The sequence below is a fragment of the Anas acuta genome, chromosome 1 (genome assembly GCF_963932015.1).
Source record: "Anas acuta chromosome 1, bAnaAcu1.1, whole genome shotgun sequence".
In the NCBI taxonomy this organism is placed as follows: Eukaryota; Metazoa; Chordata; class Aves; order Anseriformes; family Anatidae; genus Anas; species Anas acuta.
In genome coordinates this window covers 22,839,405-22,858,538 of record NC_088979.1, presented here as the reverse complement: position 1 = coordinate 22,858,538, position 19,134 = coordinate 22,839,405, and the positions used below count along the sequence as shown (strand labels likewise).

The window sequence follows — 19,134 nt, the reverse complement described above, 5'->3', positions numbered from 1 at the left end:
ATGGCATATTTCCTTTTGTTGAAGTTGATGGGATTCCTGTCATCCCATGTCCCCAGCCTTTTGAGGTCCCTCTGAGTGGCAGCCCAGGCATCTCGCCCTCATTTCACAACATACACAAACTTGCTGGTGGTACCAGTGTCCAGGCATGACATCCTGGCAGGCAGCACTGTCTCCCTGCTAACGCTGAGATAAGCAGCACCTACTGCTTCCCCACATCCACCAGCACAGGCGTTTCGTTGCAGAAGTCTGTGGGGTTGCTCAAGCATCATTTCCTCTTCATAAAAACATGCTGATGCTTCTCAATCAACTCCCATGGGCTTCTGGATGTCCTGTTTGTTTAAAGGTTCCCTAAACTGGCCCTGCTCCAGTAAGATTAAATCTTTTTGCTTCAGACTCTCTGACGAGTCTTATGGCCCTGGGATTGCGGAAGGTTAAGCCTTACCAGTAGAGATGAGGAACTCAAAACCTTCTTTGCCTTGGTCTTCTATATCCTGCCAGTTCACCTCCTCCATTCAACATATTTTTCCTAGTCTCCCTCTCTTTTGCTGTCAGTGCAGCTTCAGAAGCACTTCTTGCCTTCCACATCCCTCACCAGATTCAACTCCAGCTGACTTTTGCTTTCCTAACCCCATCCCTGCACACTCAGCATCTCTGTGTTACTCCCAGGGTGACCTGACCTTGCTTCTACCTCTTGTATCTGAGTTTTCAGCAGGAACTTTTTCATCCCTGTGGGCTTCTTGGCGTCTTCTCTTGCCTTCCTGCACGTGGGGATGGACCATTCTTCAGCTTCCAAGAGGTGAACCTTCAAAACCAGCCAGCAGTCCTGGACCACCTTCCACACCAGTCGTTCTGTGCTGTTGCAGAGGACGGTCAAACGAATATGCCTGGCTGAAAATGATTTTGTTGCAGCTGACCTTAATAAAGGGCAAGTTCAACACCGACATGTACCATGTATTAAACAAACTGAACTTTGACAGCGATGTATGTCAAGTCTCCCTCTATACCTTTACCCTTACAGAGATTTCAGATGTGCTGCCTCTCCATCTTTTCCAACAGTTAAACTTATTTAAATGATTCTGTATCTTTTACTTTAAATATCTTAGGAAGGTGTTTTTTTTTTTTTTCCAGCTTATGCATTTTAAGGATGAGACAAGAACTGTTCTGATTATTTTTAAACTACTGAAGCACTACTGACCCCCAAAGACACTCCAAAGAAGCCTCAAGGGTCTTCACCCAACAGCATCTGAGTTTTTCACCCAGGCAGAGCATATAAGTTTATTTTAGCAATGATTATGCCACGGTCCCTGGACAACATTATTATAAAATCCGTTATGTTCACACAATATAAATTGATATGAGTAAAGCTGTCTTCAGAACTAAACAGGTATGTACTTATGGGGTAACAAATCTTACGAACGCACAGCCAAGATGAACTGCTCTGGCTAAGCAACCTGATCTCTCAGTCTGGACACAAATATCCTCTTTTAGGGATTTATCAGAAGAAAAAAAAAAAAAAGTGGAGCGAGGAGAACATGCTAAGTCCAGCTGGTGTAACACTCATCAACAATGGGGTCACGGGGTTGAAGTTACAGTGCCTGGAAGCCAGTGGTTATCTCTAAGACAAATTCATCCACCCACAATTAATTCCCCAGAAGTTTCTGAAAACGTTATGCCCAGAAGCAGAGCACAGACAGAAAAAAAAAATCTAACTACAGGCACAGGTCATGGCCACTCAGTTGCACAACACAGGTGGAAACTAGAAGCTCTGTGGAAAGAGCATCTTTTTGTTGTGTGTGTGGTACACAAACAGAGAAGTTTGACCAATATCTGGGAACTTACAGATGCTACTGTTAAAAAAAAATGAGTAACTTTTCATGCCCAAATATCATTACTAATTCAGAAAACCACAGCAGATTTCTTTCAGCACAGAATTCCCTGAGAAAGGCACCCATCTCTGGAGTTAGAGCTACCTCTGCCACAGCCAGGATTTGCCCCTATCCCTTTGATTCTGTTGAGGTAAAACAAACCTCAAGTGGGCCACTGACTTATCACCGGGCACAGAGAATATATATTAACCAGAATAAAAAAATCACCTGGTAATAATAGTTAAAACTCTGTAGGCACCACCAAGACCAAAAAGGTTAGGGTGATAAATGATACAATTTCTCATAATCAAAGCTATCTAAGCAAAAAACAAACAAACAACCCACCAGCACTCTATTAGATGCAAGCTGTAATTCTGTTTTGTCACTTCGTTACTTAATGCATTGTGTTCATTGACATTTGTTACCACAGGCAGCTATTTACATGCTCTGGCACAAGCAGCCAGAAGCCACACGTGTCGATTGCCAGTCCTCACCTCCTCCTGCTAGCTGCTCGAGGACTGAGGCTAAGTAAGGAAAGCAAAGAAACTTTAGACACATCTTAAAGCTCTTTCTTTTCATCAAGCTTACCGTTATTTCCTTTGAAAGCGGGGCCAAAATCAATTGAAATGCTAGACAATATTTCTGTATCAATTTCCACAAAAATTGGAAATTTAATCAGAGAACGGAATAAAAGCCATTTCAATGGCAAATTATTTTTCTCAGTCGTTTCATTATTTCAACCAAAATTTTGGTGAGCAAGGAGATTTGCTTATGGCACTAGAAAATATATTAAAAACCCACAATTTATTTTCATCAATCAGCAGCTGAACTGCATGAATACGTACCAACAAACTGTTAGGACAGCAGAAATAAATACTGTAGATTAAATATAATACACTATAAAATGTAATAGAACTGTATTATAAAAGCAGAAGCAATCCTCTTGTTCAGTATTACCCTTTCAAGTATAAACAACGACTATGATTAGATGTCCTTTGAGTGCAAAGGATGTTGTTAACTGAGGAGTTGCTTCTTTTGCCTTCATAAAGAAAAACGATTCGAGGCAACGCTTCTGGTGTTCTTCTCTCTGATGGTCTGATTCAAGGCCGCCTGAACCACTTCACCAAGCTGTGGGTTGACTTAAATGAGCTACAGAGAAGTTGTGATTCTATGACTTACGTACAGCAAAATCACAATTAATAACCACTTCAAATAACAAAAGCTGTGCACAATAGACAAAACACTTAAAAAGATTTCCTTATACTTCTAATTACAATTTAATGAAAGGCCTATTTTTGCTTTGGCTGGAGGCTGCTTGTTTTTCTTCCCCCCATATTTTCAAAGAACCTAAGAGTCTACAGATTGACATGATTCCAGATAAAATCTGCACTGCCACTGTCAGTCAAAGAGATAGGATCTTCAATAATGAGACAGCGTGAGAGCACTAGCAGGCAAAATAAATTAGTTTTATGTATTTACATCCACGTATTAATGACATTTCTTTATTGTTGCTACCCTACAAGCATCAAAGACCTGATCTAACCAAGTAAGGCTGAAGACTGGGAAGAAAGCAGGGGGAAGAGGAGGTAATGCGAGCAAGTTTTCAGCATCTGAAGCTTTTTATAAAATAGAAGCAACTCATTTTGTATTTTTTACTGATTTATTTAAGCTCATAGCACATTTAGGAAGAAGCCAGCTAAAACCACCACTTGTAAACCATTGAAATGTCTGAGCGAGCACTGTATACACCAGTACCTTTATAAAGGTGACCAAAGAAAAAACATGGAAGAAAAAAACACCATCACTATTCCTTACGAGTGTCTGAAGGCTAGACCAAACAAAATCACCTGAACACATCTCCCCATTCTGCAAGGTGTCACCTGCAAGCTGGAATTTATAAAATACTGACTAACAGACGTGCTGTTTTCTCCTGTGAAATGAAATCCACATGATTTCCAACAGCAAAGCTGATTGCTTTGCAAACTTATTACCCTTGCCATCTCAAAAGCCTACAGTACTTACAAAAGGACTTTACAATAAAAAGATATTAAAAAAAAAAAAAGACAGAAGAAAGCCTTGCTATTGCAAAAAGCTTTAGGTAAGCAAATTTTATAGCAGCATCTACAAAGCAAGAGATAACTGCACAAGCAAGAACACGAGTTTTTCCACTTCTGCCTATAAAACATATTTATATACACATACACACACAGGGAAATTGAAGCTGCTATCCTCAGTGTTATCACAACCCTCTTAGAAGTTATGGGTGCCACAGCATCTTGCTGAACCACTGGAGGAAAAATTACTCATTCTTAGAGGCACGAAACACAGCTTCAGGACGAGCAGTAGGGCATCAGGACTGCAAAGCCCAAGCTGCACGGGTAAAAGGAAAAACGTTTTACAAGGCAAAAAGCAAAATATCACCCTTTCGCATTGCTAAAAACTGAGTTTATTTGTACAAGGTTTCTCTGGCAGGATTTTGATCCACAAGCCACGCTAGCAGAAGGCAATCAAACCCAAAGGCTCAGAATGAGCTGATGAGCCCATGCTGACAGAGCCTGGGTGCGTTTGGGAACACAAATAAGGAGAAACTGAACAGCTGTGAACATTTATTTCAGCTTTCCGCACTTCAGGCAACAGCTCCCAACTCCAAGAGCCCGTGGCGAGCCGACCGCTGACAAACCCTTCTCTCGCAATCTCCCCCCACCTGCCTAGAAAAGGTCTCTAGAAATCAAGACACATCAAGAAAATAGGTTTTATTTTTTCTTTCGCGATGAAGGAAACCGGGCAGCGTTTCTCCCCTCTGAGACACCCGCTCTCAGTCCGGGAGCACAGGGCTCAGGGGGGCGGTTTCCACACGCTGTTGAAGGGTTATTGAGGGAAAAAAGGGGTTGTTGAAGGAAAGATTTTTGAGGTAAAGAGTTGTTGAGGGCTGTTGAGGGAAGGGGTTTTTCGAGGGCTGCCCCCTGCCCGCGGAGCCGCCGCCGCCTCCCCTCAGGCGGCGCCGTGGCGGGAAGCTGAGGGGAGCCCGAGCGGCCGAGCCCCGCTGCCCGCCCTCAAACAAAGTTGAGGGGAAGGGCGAAGGGCCGGGGTGCCCCGTCCCCTTCCCTTCCCTCCCATCCCATCCCGTCCCCTGCCCTCCTCCCTTCACCCTCGCCATGGCGTCCCGGCCGCCGGTCACTCACCGCGGCTCCGGGGCGGCGGGAGGAGGACGAGGACGTGGGCGCAAGCGGCGAGGAGCAGCCAGCGCTCGCAGCCGGGCTGCCGCCGAGCCATGGCGGCGGGGGAAGGAGAGGAGAGGAGCGGGGAGGGGGGCACGGCGCTGCCCGCCTCTGCCGAGCGGCCTCCGGCTGGTGGCGGTGCCGCCGCTGCCTGCCCGCCCTCCTCCCCTCCCTCCCCCGCCAGGGCCCGGCAGGACCGGGCGCCAGCGCCGGGAGGAGGAGGAGGAGGAGGAGGAGGAAGGGGGGGAGGGAGGGAGGTGCAATGGGGCCCCGGCGCCCTCTGGCGGGCGGCCGCCCGCCCGCTCCGGCCTCTCGCCCCTGTGGTGACTGCCTGAGGGGCGGCTGCGGCCGGAGGATTTTTAAAATTTAAAAGTCCGTAGTTTTAAAACCCTGAATAATGAAACGTGCCCGCATTTATAGCTACAGACCGCGTGGTTACGGGCTGTAAAGTTACAGATCATATAGGTGCGGACTAAGTTGGCAATATTAGAGCCCCAAATCCTCCTGATTAGCACAGCGCTCCGTAATCACTATCAAACATCAAGCAGCCATTACCAAAAAAACAATTAAGATGTCTTTAGTTCTTAATGCTCAATTGCAAACTCCACAGGAGGTCCTCCAACAAGGCTTCTCCATTGTCCAATTTAAATAAGTTTTTTTTTTCTTCATTTCTCATGAACAAACTTAAATATTGTCAAATGACATCCAGCACTCCTACAGAAACATGGTCCAAATTAACAAGTGGCCTAATACAGCCCTCGATGCCTCACAAAGTGTTGCCCCAGAGGGTGCTAAGCCTCCAGGCAGCCACCTCATAACTCCCTGTGTAACCCCATAGCCCTTGGACTGCCATGAACAGGCCACAAGTTTTTTATTGAATGTGTATTTTTTATTCACAGAATCACAGAATCACAGAATCACAGAATTTCTAGGTTGGAAGAGACCTCAAGATCATCGAGTCCAACCTCTGACCTAACACTAACAGTCCCCACTAAACCATATCCCTAAGCTCTACATCTAAACGTCTTTTGAAGACTTCCAGGGATGGTGACTCCACCGCCTCCCTGGGCAGCCTGTTCCAATGCCTCACAACCTATTCTGTGTGTGTGTGATTCTGTGTGTAAGGCCTCGGGGCTGCAGCCAGTCTGAACTTTCTTGACCTGCCCGCACATTTATTTCAGTTTGTTTAGCTGTGACAGCCTGTTCTCTAATCGACCAGGTGTCCAAGACTACAATTGTCTATCTTTCTTGATCTGCAGATCAGTGGAGAAAGATCACAAATATGAAAGCTTGTTCACAAACAAAAAATGACTCCCCATGTATTCTGGAGTGAGTATGAAGCAAAGGCGTAGAAACCAAGCGGTGTATGTGCAATGTTAACTGCACCGTCATTTTTTCACCATTCACTGTCATTTTTTTCATTTGTAGCAACGAGGTCTGCATTAATAATGAGAATTAATAATCCTTTACATTTTATTTAACAAAAAAAATCTTGCTTTTACTTACATGTAAGGTGTAGGTCCTCTGTGCCCTTAAAAGCAATTTAGAGTGTGACACCTGGCATTTTGAGGTAACAATTGCTTACACACTGGGTGCTTATAGCCATGAATTCCCTAAAGATCTGTATGTACACATTTTCCCATCAAATACAGAAGATTTCCATCGCAGACACTCCCCTCCTACCAACCCAATCACTCAGTACCCACCGATCTTACTGGACACATCTGGTTCAGCCTCCAGGAAAACCATAAACTGCCTGTTTTTAATTCAGTAAGGCCAACAGCACAGTACCTGACCTAGACCTTTCATAAATACTCTGCAGCTTTTAGATCTACTGCCTTCTTTTCCTGACAGATCAAGCATTCAGTAGGGTACCTTAAGTATGCCAGAGAGGTGATTTTGAAGATGAATGGAAATCTTTTCATAGTGATAAATGTTCACTCTCATTGCAAGTTCAGTCAAGCACATCTATATCACTGTAACTTGGTAGCAGACTTCACACTTCCCTTAAAACCACCGCAATAGAAATATATTAGCCAGACTTCTTTGGGGATTTAGACTTGCTAAATCTAGTTGCATAGATCCATCTTATATTACTTGGTGTTGGAAAGAAGGGGAAAATTGGACGCAAGAGTGAGCAACCACAGTTTGTTATTTCCCTTACAGAACAATCTCTTTTTGCTGACATTCTGATTCACTAAATAAGTTATTGGCCTCAAGAACAATTATTCTTACATAAAGGAAGTAGAAACCTTCATACTGTGTTTATTTCTCTAATTCTACATGCATGCTCATTACCAGGAAAAAAAGTATTAAGTTATCCTTCAATTTCTAAACCCATAACAATATAAAAGTTATGAATCCTTCTGCGTATCATGTATATCTGCTTTTGATTGTTTTTCCCTGTAGGTTTCAGACACATTTCCTGCCCTTTCTCCTATTTCTCTGTTCTGCGCAGGTTTCTGCAAGTATGCATGTAACAGTGATCGTGCCCTCAACAGTTGGGATAAACACGTTACTTCTCACTTTCAAGATGGTCGAGAAACACCCATATTCGAATGTTTCCCTACCCTGCAGTCATTAAGAAAAAAAAAAAAAAAAAAAGATGGGATATAGTCAATGTTTTGGTTTCTCTGAAGTATAGTAGAATTTTTACTGTAACAACCTTACTCAAAATATGGAACTCTTACATATATCGTAATGTTCTCCAACTGTTAAGAAGAACACCACTTAAATGTTTTATATTCAGGGCTGTGAAGGGGAAGAAATAAATCCTTTTTTTTTTGATTCTACTGTACATACAGACTCAGATTATGTTTGTTTGTTGTTCTAACTACCCCACTGAGAATTTCCAATTCAGGAAGGATGAAAATAAGGAACTTTCTTGTACCGAATACAGAAGTTCAGAGCAACACTAAACTTCCTTTCCTGATAATATTACATATATCATACATTAATAACTAATTCAAATGTAGCACTGATGCTGTCCCATGTTTTATATTAATTAGGGGGACTTTAAATCCCAAAGAAATACCGTCGAATATATATGTGTAGAGTTATGCATATTGAATTTATTTTGTCCTTGTAGGACGTCTTTTCCAGATATTAAATACAAGTTAAGCATTTCAAGTAATTTATTCTTCACAGATGACATCTTTAGAAGAAAACAAAGCAAAAAAAGGGCATGTTTTCCAGAATTAAAAGTAAATCAGGACTTTCTGGAAAAAGAGTAATTAAAAAAGTAAATGACTGTGTCCTCTGAAAACTTGCAATAGCATGTGTTACAGAAATTTTACATCTGTTTTACTATATTTTAGTCAATAAAATTTAGTATAGTAGTGTAAACTGTGTGAATACAAGGCCTCTAGAATTTCTGAGTTTTTTTACTTACCAATTTGTGAAAGATTTGCTGCTTTACTTCAGCTTGACAGTTTGATCCAAAAGACAGAGCAATATTTCACCAATTAAAAATTGTCCAAGATTTGAATGAGTACAACTTTTCAGCTATTATTTTGTTCCTAAAACCATTTTATGTGCCTAAACAGTTAGAGATCAACAGGACCCCTCACATGGTAAATTTAAGTCTTTACACCTCTTAATAGATCCAGTGTTACTATTCTAAGCTTTTTCGTGTATCAGTGGCTGCAAGAAGGTAGAGAATCCAGAGTCCCAATGGAGAAAGAAGCTCGTAGTAGTTATGGCAAGTGTTTATTATTATACAAAGCATAAGAACAAACTTTCACAATATATACATGTGTTCCAACTGTGCCATTTGGGCTAATGTTTTATTCAGTTCTTCCTTTACATAAACCAAAGAACAGATAATGTTTCTAGCCCAGAACAAAATGCTCAGATAGTCATGTCAGAAAAACAGGCAACAGTGGGAGAAGTTCCAAGGTAGAAGATGACAGCCTAGTCCACTTATTTATTATGCATGCTTGGGATGGAAGAGGGGGACATCACAATACAGGTAATTCAGCATCTTTGAATCATAAAGACTAAGCCATGGGTGAGAATCAGGAGTTCTGTCAATTCATGGAACATGACACAGATCCCCAGCATCTTGAGAAAGCTGCTTTAGGCATCAGTGCTTCGATCTCCTTTTTAGTCCCCACCTTAAAATGTCTGATCGGATCATTCTTGTAAGTATCACTGCACATCTTTTGCCTCTGCACTGCCAGATTCCAGATGTGATTTACCTTCTGAAATGCATAATCTCAGAGAAACAAATGGTGATGCTTATTATTCAGGTAGTGTAAAGAATATAACCTATGGTTGCAGTTTGTCAAGTTTAACGTTTCCTAAATTTGTACTTTAAAATGTGCAATAGCAGTAAAACAAGAGGTCTGTGTAGGAGAGATGCAACCTTGGAAACTGCAATACTTTGGAAGGTGAAGCTAGAAACTAAATTTCCTCTTTCTCCCTAGGCCCCCGAAGCCTTTATTCCCTTGTTCCCACAGGATCATAGCTTAGTTGCAGAATCTGATCCTTTATTGTTCTTGCCATATTGTTTCCGGCCTTAAATTTCAATGACTGTATTCTAGTGCATCCTCAGATGTGCAAAGTCACCGTGTTGGCTTTAGTCATTCTGCACCCCTAAACTTCTACCTTCTCTTTGGCTTTGTTCTAACTACTACAGTATTTTGAAATTATCTAAAATATATATATATATATATATATATCAAACTGCCAGTGTCCAGTGGAAAGCACATAAAGCACATTATCCCTAAGCTAGTATTAACATTTTGTAACCATGTACAATTATCATTTTTTTGCTTTTCTACTTTTGGAAACTCAGTGTTTTGTCCAGTTTTATTTGATAAGTTTACTTCTGAAAGCAAATTATTTGATTAGAAATTATCTAGGTTCAGAACCGACCATTTTAAGTGATTTAATCCCATGTGATATTGACAGGATGATTCAGTTATAAATTATTTTAGTCCAAGATTTTTGAAAAACTTTCAGAATCGGTATCTGCAGACAAATAGCAGTCAGGCTAAAATTATGGGGGAAAAGCATTATTTTGATTTCTTGAGACTCTTGGGTGATGAGAAGAAGATGATTTTTGCATCTGTCTTTGTATTGCACACAGTCAAGGAGAAACAAGGGTAATGCTTCTAGAGGCAAATGTAGAGGAATGAAGCTTTTCAGCCTTGATTATAAACCACGGGCATATTGCCGACTCCTTTGGTCAAATGAACAGCGTGCCTAGAAGAACTGTCAGGCTTGATACTCTTTCCTGTTTTGTCTCCTGCTGCTTCCATCTGACACAAAATTGCCTCTACCAAGCATATCGGAGCTCTTTGTATTTTCCCTGCTGAAGTGCAGCTATCTGAAAATAACAGACATTAGTCCTAAAGTACTTGATAGTCTCTTTTTATCAATATATGAAAATACCACCTGAATGGAGAGAGTCACAGTATAGTTGAACAACAAGGGCTCTAAGTGAGCAAACTGACATAGGAACCAAATGTTCCCATGTATTATAAGAGCTTAGCAGACATATTGACTATTTTCCCTTCTTCTGTTCCCACAGGAAATGAAAGAGTAGTATAAAGAATTGCCTTCCCTTCTCCACTGTGCACTTGGTCATAGTGGCAGGAAGAAAAACAAGGTGAGCTGCTCAAGGAACACTGCAGTGGACAGGCAAATAGTGGCCTCTGATTTTGTCCCAGCAACTTTTCTGCTGTTTTGATGTGCTCTCTCAAGGGTTCCATCAGCCGCTGAGTTTACTGCCTCAACATTACAATTCTCACAAGTGGCTTCCACGTATTTTATAGTTTTATTACACTTGCACTGTAAGCTATGAGAGTTTCGGAATCAAGTCAAGAGTTGTTATGACATCCCAACATGGCAGCAAAAAAAAAAATAATAAGAAAACCACACCTCCCGAGGAGTAGGACAGACAAGTAGGCATTCAGAGATGTCCAAAGAGTGTGCAACATCCAGAGTAGATTTCAAACCCAGGAAAAATCCATCCTGCAATATGGCAATACCAAAGACTTTGGGGTATGTCTGTCTTACAATGGTTAATGTCAGTAATCCCAAGAAATTCAGGGGATTATACTCTCATCAGAACACTGTAAGCAATGGCAGGAATATAAGAGCTAGATTCTTTAGCTGAAGTAGCTCTCCTGTGATCCAGCTTGGATGTGCACAATAATCACGCCCCAGAATGAGTAAGTTTGGAAAATCCTCACTAGCTGGTAGGTCTCCACATTTTATTTTAATGTAAATAGATTAGGCATAGTTTTCTCATTTAGTCATGTCTCCATAGCTTTGTAGCTACATCGTTTCATAAATCCTTTGCTCTTAACTTAATGACACTTGAGAGAAAGCTCATCTCTAGTCGAGTAGCTAATGCCAACGCTATTTCTATAGGAGTGGGCTTCAAAGCAGGACACATGGATACTCTCACAGCATCCCAGCACATAGGGTTTTAAAAAGCTAGTGAGTTGCATGAACTGATACAGAGAAGAGCCCTCTTTTCATAGAATCATGATCATTATCAGCCAGGAACGCTTTCTGGTGTAGAGCAAGATAACAAGAGAGAGTCCAAACCTCAAAGATCCCAAAAAAGCTTTGACAATGACTTTGTAGTGCTAGGTTGCATCCTGGTATCTGAAGCTGCTGAACACAGAGTGATAAACCACAGCAGCTGCCTTCATACTGATAACTCTGAGCTATACAGGCAGCTGCTGGCCTTATTTAATCACTGTCCCAAACAATTCCTGTAGGGATGCACCTTCAGCATGCTTGCAGATGACTCCAAGCTGGGGGAACAGTCAAAATCCTGGAGGGCAAGTTATGAAATGGGTCTTAGGAGCCACTACAGTCTGGTGCCACTTCAGAGCAACTGCACTTACTGCAGCCTGTATTAGCCTCAAAGCTGTTTTAAATTGTGTCCACCAGCAACTGCTCCCTTAGGACTACTTCTGCTTTTGATACAGAAATTCAAATGAAATTGGATTAAAACAACAACAACAACAACACAGAATGTCAGTGTGGTACAGAGCCACTCACATGCAACAGCATCAAATGAACATGATGCATGAAAAAAGTCAAAGATATTTAGGACATTGATGTCAAAGCCATAAAGAAAGAAATTACTGAAGCAAAATTTACAGTTCTAAATCAAAAATGCTGTTAAGACTCTGGAAAAAACACATTTTGGACATGCCCAGTATGCTATAGTGTTTATCAGCAGTAACAAAACTTTATGTCACTCTACAAAAACACCACAAACCCTGAGAAAATGCCTAAGAGATGCACAGTAAGCCCCAGTAACTGGAGCCGTGTGTAAGCAGTGTGGAAAACAACTGGAGTGTTGAATTTTACCTAAAAATCTGCACAGACTTGGTGTGCTGGGTCTGGCCAGGATGGAGTTAACTTTCTTCACAGCAGCCCTTCTGCTGCTGTCCTTGCACCCCGTCCCATCCCATCCATTGAGGGAGAAGCTGGGAGGGGACACAGTTGGAAACACAGACCTGAACTGGCCAAAGGGATACTTCACACCGTGTAACCCGTGCTCAGCAAGAAAAACTGGGTTAGAGGAAGAAGGGGGGGAGTTGAACTCCAGTGTGGCTGTTGCTTGGAGACTGGCTAACATTGCACTGCTTGTGAGAGGTGGTGACTTACTGCCTTTGCGTCACTTCATGTTGTTTTTCTTCCTTCCCCTCTTTCCTTTATTTATTAAACTGTCTTTTTCTCAACCCACAAGTTTTCTCGCATTTGCTCTTCCTTTCTCCCCTGTTCTGCTGGACAAAGGGGTGAGAGTGAGCAAGCAGCTGTGTGGGTGTTTACCTGCTGGCCAGGGCCAACCTACAACACTCAGCAGTGATGTTCTCAATAACAATTTTGTCTTTTCATCACCATTATTTGGCAGAGAATGTACTTGGAAGGGCCTTGATCTGATAAGTAGGCTTGAAAGACAAATTATTGTTTCCAACAGATTCTACTACAGAATGTACAGTATTAAAATTATGTGGTGGGGAGGGTTGGGACAGGACTTATGAATTAAATGACCTCTTGAGGTTTCCTTCTGTGTACTCACAGCTACAGGACACATGCTGCCTGTCAAAGCATGGAGACACCACAAATCAAAACCATCTACCAGTTATGCAAGACTCCCATGCCCCGGCTGACACTGAGCACCAAATTCAGTGATCAAAATGAACCCCCATGAAAGGAAAAGTACAGTCCAGGACACCACTTCTTCAGCCAGTCCCTAGTCATCCTCTGCCCCTTTCCCAGTTCTAGTGAGAAGGCACAATGAACTGGGTAAAACCATTTTGAGAGTTTGAAACACCCATCATCAGAAGTTGCTATGCAAAAATTAGCCAGTGCCTCAGTATTTGTCTCTACTCATATTTAGAATATTTTTTAATTTATTTATCTTTCCCTCTGATGTCAGACTTAAATCTTACCTGTTTCAGTTTTAGGACTTTACATCTTGTTTTATCATTTATGGGCCTAGGAAAAAAAAAAAAAATCCTTATATATTTTTTTTCAGTAATATTACCAGAATTCAGAAATAGTATCAAGCTTCTTCTCAATTTCTTTTTCCACTAAAGAATAGAGGAATATGATTCTTCTTATGTTGACCCACTCACTGATCCTCAGTGGTTCTCCCACTGTATATTTAAAGCTTCTGTCCACCTTTCAGGTCAGAAACTGGGTTGTGTGCTGCTCCAAGTTTACTTGTAAGCCTTTAAATATTTGTAGAAGGAAAGATCTTGAACTTGCAAAACTGCACTGCGATCAGTTTTGGAGCAGCATAAACAGGTATAGCTGGTCAGATAATGCATTACAAATAGAAAACCCAGTAAATTTATTTTAATTATCTATTTGTGAGTTTTGTATCTGGGTCAGATTCTACCGAACACATTTCTTACAAGGCTTGAACTAACACTGCAAACTTCTACAGGTTCATAAACAGTTTATAGCAGATACTATGGATATTCGATTTGTTATTGTTTCTGATACCTCATTTGATGGCAACGTTTTCCAAAAATAAGCAATATTTTTATGCTGATTTCCATTTAGCCCCAAATTTAGGGTCATTCAGTTAGCCTTTATCCAAAGCCTGTTGTCTTGCTTCAAATACAGCCAGAAACTGAAGATTAATCCAAATACTGTATTCCTTTTTACATGTCTGTCCCGCAGTAGTAAGCACCATATAACTGGTCAGTCAATTTTCAAAATGAAACCTCTGTTGACTTAATCTAATGGTAACATGTTTTTAGTTATCTACCATTTGAATATTTTGTTCTGTACAGTAAATTTAATTAACTCCAGGGGAAAATAAAAAATAATACTTAAAAAAAACCATATATATAAAAATATACACACACATGCCAATAGCTAAAATAAGTATTTGTCATATGCTTTATACCACTAATGTATTAATTTCAAAAGTGGAATACATGTAAGTGTTTCCTGATCTAAAACAAACTTTGTACCTGCCAGCAAGAAGATTAAGATCCAATTAAAAAGACCTAAATACACTGTAAAAGTAAGCTGCTTAGAGATGTGGCATTTGCAGAAGCATATAACAATATCCGCTATGTCAGCTATGTCACCAGTGCAAAGCAGCTTTTAATTCAGAAATCATTTTAAACTGAAGGAGATGAGAATAAACCACACAAGAGCAATTCCTGCTTTCTGCATTACTGCACAGCTTCACTGTAGGTTGGCTGGGGCACACACGCACGAAAGCAGATGGGATGAGAAGCACATCTTTCTGTTTTCAGCAGAAAGCTTCACAGATGATCTGTAGATCAGCTCTTGAAACAAGAGTTCCTTAAATTAAGCAACATCAGTTCTTAGTCAGAAATCCTTTACCATTTAGAGCAAGATGATTACTTAAAAGCAAACTAAAAAAAAAAAAAAAAAAATACATAGGCAGTTATTAGTTCTGCTTTTTGACTTGCCTTATATAGTTATGCTAGAAGAAAAAAAGAAGCAGAACCAGCATAGTACAACTTGATAGGAGGTTTACGTGAGGCTATAGTGCCCCCCAATGTCCACATGTTATAGATAAGCTTGTTTTTCTTTACTGAGCAAACAAGCAAAACAAAAAACAAGCAAAACAAAAAAGCAGCAACTATGAGATGCTTATTAATAATCATTCCTATATGCCAAAACTCAGCTCAGAAATAAAATTAGAGTGTGATGAGTTTCAAAATGTAAATATTTCTTATTTCTTTTGCTTTGTCTTGAATTCCTTGTAAAATGGATATTAGCAAAGTTTGGGTAAATTCAGACAAGCTGTAAAGTTCCTAAGTTGCTCGTTATTTTAGTTTCCCCACCTTTTGGGCCCATCTGGTTAGAGTCTCTCATCTTCAGCATGTTGCATGTGCATGGGCTTTCCTGGGACACCATGAAAATCAAACCTCTTGCATGACAATCCAGTTCCGTCCATTGAGCCTTGAATCTAGCCCATGTTCAAAGATCAAACCTTTTTTTTTTTTTTTTAGAAAGGCAGCCATCCATTACTATAAAGAATACATATTGGAAAGGTCTACCAGGAGATCATTAATGACAGTCACTGTTAAATGTGTACGTCTCATTTTTATTTTGAATTTTGCTCTCATCCTTATAGGAGAGGAATATTAGATGACTATGTCTAAACTTAAAAAAAATAAATAAAAATCCTCCACTAAGAATACTTTTGTGGTGCAAGTAAATTGAAGTCTCTAAATAAATCTAAGTAATGGATTACTTATACCACTTTACAGAGTATGCTATTCGTACTACACACAATAAATCATACTTTAATTTACACAAGTGTCCAGATCACATGAAGTAGTCTTGTGCTAAGAGCTGTATCTCTACAGTGGAATGTTCTGATGAAGTTTTTCTGATAGTGCTTCCTTCACGCTTACCAGTCCTTTCTACAGCTAAGGATTTAGGTTATCTTATTTTCACCACAGATTCATAACTGAACCTTATGTCCACCTAACAAATAAACAAGCTCCTTTCATTGTCCCTCAACTTCCACAATACACTTAATATTTCTTAGTCAAGCATGTCCTGTTTTCTTTTTTTCTTTTAAAGAATCATTTATAAAAGCCTTGGATGTACAACCTTTCAGACATTTCTGATGGAGGAGAAAGCAATCAGGCCTTTTAAAGCACTTACTCAGCCTGCTGATTTTTAAGTTTTAATATCTGATATTGTATTCAGTGTTTGTTTGTAGCTTTCACATGAAGACAATCTGAAGGTTTAAATTCGCAAAATACATTTTATCAAGTTTTCTGTGACAGTGTGCTTAAGATGGTTGTGTATTTGTAATAGCTAATTTACTCTAAGTATAGCCGTGCACATGCTATAAATGCTAAAAGAAAACCCTCTTGCAGTACTCCGTTTGTTTGTGGCAATTGTTTACTTCGTGACTATGCAAGCAGGCAAATAACAAACCTAGCAGCCTATTCTTAGGAAACAATATATGAAAATGTTGGACTTCTTGTAAACACAGACACACACCATGCCACGCACAGACACTTTAGAAGATGATTACAAAAAGATTAACTAGAGATGTAATAAAGGCTGGCTCTTTCAAAGCATGCTTGCAGTAAAGTGCAGTGGAGCTATATCTCGTTATCTGCTTTTTCATGGTGTTCAAGCCTAACTGCTTAGTCAGTATATGTTCAGCAAGCTGTTGAAAAAGAAAAATTAATTTCTTAGTATAGATATTTGAGTGTTGTTTGGCTTTTTTTAGTTCACATAAAAATCAAAGTTTGGATGGTCTTTGAAGTGCTTGGGATATTTTCTAATGAAAAAAAAAAAAAGTTGGGATTGCTGTCAGAAATTCATCGCAAGTACATGTCATACTAATATTGCAAGTGTTATTTTTAAAACATTCTACCGATGTTGAAAGCACAAGAAGTCTGCATAATCCCTGCACATCTCATTAGCACTGAGTCATACGAAGGATACATAATGATTTGGCAGCATATTGCCAGATGGTTTGCTATCAGATCAAGGAGTAATAACTCAGCTTCTTTTTCTCCATTAAAACCCCCTCCCCCCAAATTTTCATTTATACCCATTTTCATTTTCTCTGTTTAAAAATAAGATCCGGTTTCTTTGATGTGATATACACAAACCAGTCAAAAGCACTTTTTTTTTTTTTTAATCCACTCTGCCTCTTTGCAATCTTCTTACATTTACAAATGTATTTATTTTATTAATTGCACTTAGGCACCAGACAGTTTATGCAATCAAATTCTGTATTTATGTAAAAACTGTACGACTCTTCTCTCTTTCCAATTAGTGATGTGTAGCTGGTCACCTACATGAAATTTGTTTTGCACCATAATCAGATTGTCTTTTCTCTTGCTCAAAACACTTCTTGTGTCCAAGCAACAAGGAAAAAAAAAAAGTTATGAGGGAATTGCAAACAGATAATCACTCAAATTCTTTATTTGAGCTTCACGAATACTTAAGGCTTAGTATTATTTAATGCTTCTGAACACCTTTTAACATTATTATTTTTTTTAATTTTAAGTCATTCATGGTACACTTACCATACTCTGAGAAGTTTATTAAGTACAAAGCAAATAGTTTTAGTGTTCCTTTTCCTGAAGTCTTCACATTTTCCAGTAGGACAATCCAGCTGATTAAGTGAAGGCATTAAAACATCTGTACAGGTAAGTGATTAAGACTGCAATGTTTACAATAACCTCAGCACTATAACTTTTAACTTACCTTCTCCAGCATTGCATTAGTTGCATTGTTTTGAAATCCAAAGAATGCTTAACCAATGTGAGACAGTAATGGTAGTTTCCCAGCAATCAAAGCAAACACTTATAATACTTAATTTTTGAGTAACTCATGCTAACCTCAAAAGCAACACCTTCTCCATTTTAATCCATGTTTTATAAGCACACTGCTTAGATCTGTTATTCAGTGTGAAAATTAAGTGTGGAAAAAAAAAACAAGGAGATCACAGAAAAAAGGACACCCTTGTACTCAGATTAAAAAGCCATTCTTGTGTTAAGAATCTTATTCAGAGTGTCAGGAAGATAAAGCGTCCCCCCCCCTTGGTTACAATGGGATTTGGATCCATGCTATGCTGGGTGTTAAAGTATGCTGAGACATGGACAGAGCCATGAAGAGTCGCGTTAGAGTTTGCAGACTGCTGAGACTTACCAAGAGGCATGCAAAATCTATGAAGAATGCTTACCTAATAATAAAATAGGCTGCTCTTTTATTTATTTATTTATTTATTTATTTTAAAGTGAGTTTTCCCCACACTAGGGATGCTCTTAACCACGCAGCTCAGACATCAACCTTGGGAAAGCAGTGCCCACTGCTTGCTGTGCTTCAAACAGCTTACACTACCACCTTGGCGCATATCCTCTTCGTTCTTTCTTTCCTTCTCCAGGCTAAGTATGTGGATCAAAGTATTAACAAGGATAATGCCATAAACCCTTATCATTAATGCTTCCTATACAGAAAAGACAAAAGGCCAAATGAAAACACTTAGTTAATTGCAAGCATAATGTGACTTATCGCTTCATATAGTTGAACAAACATTTGGCATTTCAAATTATATGTGGATGTAGAAATGTATATGCCTGCAAATCCCCATGGCATTTTACTTATTCCTGTCATCTGTTTCACTCATGTTGCAAAGTGTTTTTGTACATCAAAATAAACATCCTACAGTGTTAACACAGTGACATGAAAATCCGTGTCAAAAAAATAAAATAAAATAACCGTAGTGCAGTATCGTATAGCAAGGAACTACTGGAGGCATGCTGCAAATTTATTCATAGTTCTGGAGAACCATGACTTGATAGGAACATCTGCCTGTCTTTGGGATAAGCAATGATCTTAAATACCCTTTACCCTTTGAAACTGAGTTTCATACCCAAGACCGAAAGAACCCTAATCTTTCCAGGTTTGCATTAAAGGCCTTCTCAAATGAGGAGAGGCAGAAAATATGAGGACCTCAGACTGACCAGCAAGTCCATTGGGTACTATCATAGGAGCCAACTGCTTACAGTTACAGAATGCCAGCTGCAGTGAAGCTGGGACAGGCA

General features: G+C 39.8%; 1 protein-coding gene across 1 annotated transcript in view; it reads right to left on the bottom strand.

Annotated features, from left to right (window-relative positions):
* Positions 1-5,311, bottom strand: part of B3GLCT (beta 3-glucosyltransferase) — a 63,708-nt gene extending 58,397 nt beyond the window's left edge. Inside the window, exon 1 of the mRNA XM_068672679.1 lies at positions 5,048-5,311. Coding sequence (XP_068528780.1) covers positions 5,048-5,138 — 91 coding nt within the window. The 5' untranslated portion in view covers positions 5,139-5,311. The remainder of the gene's footprint in view (positions 1-5,047) is intronic.
* Between the last annotated feature and the right edge of the window lie 13,823 nt (positions 5,312-19,134).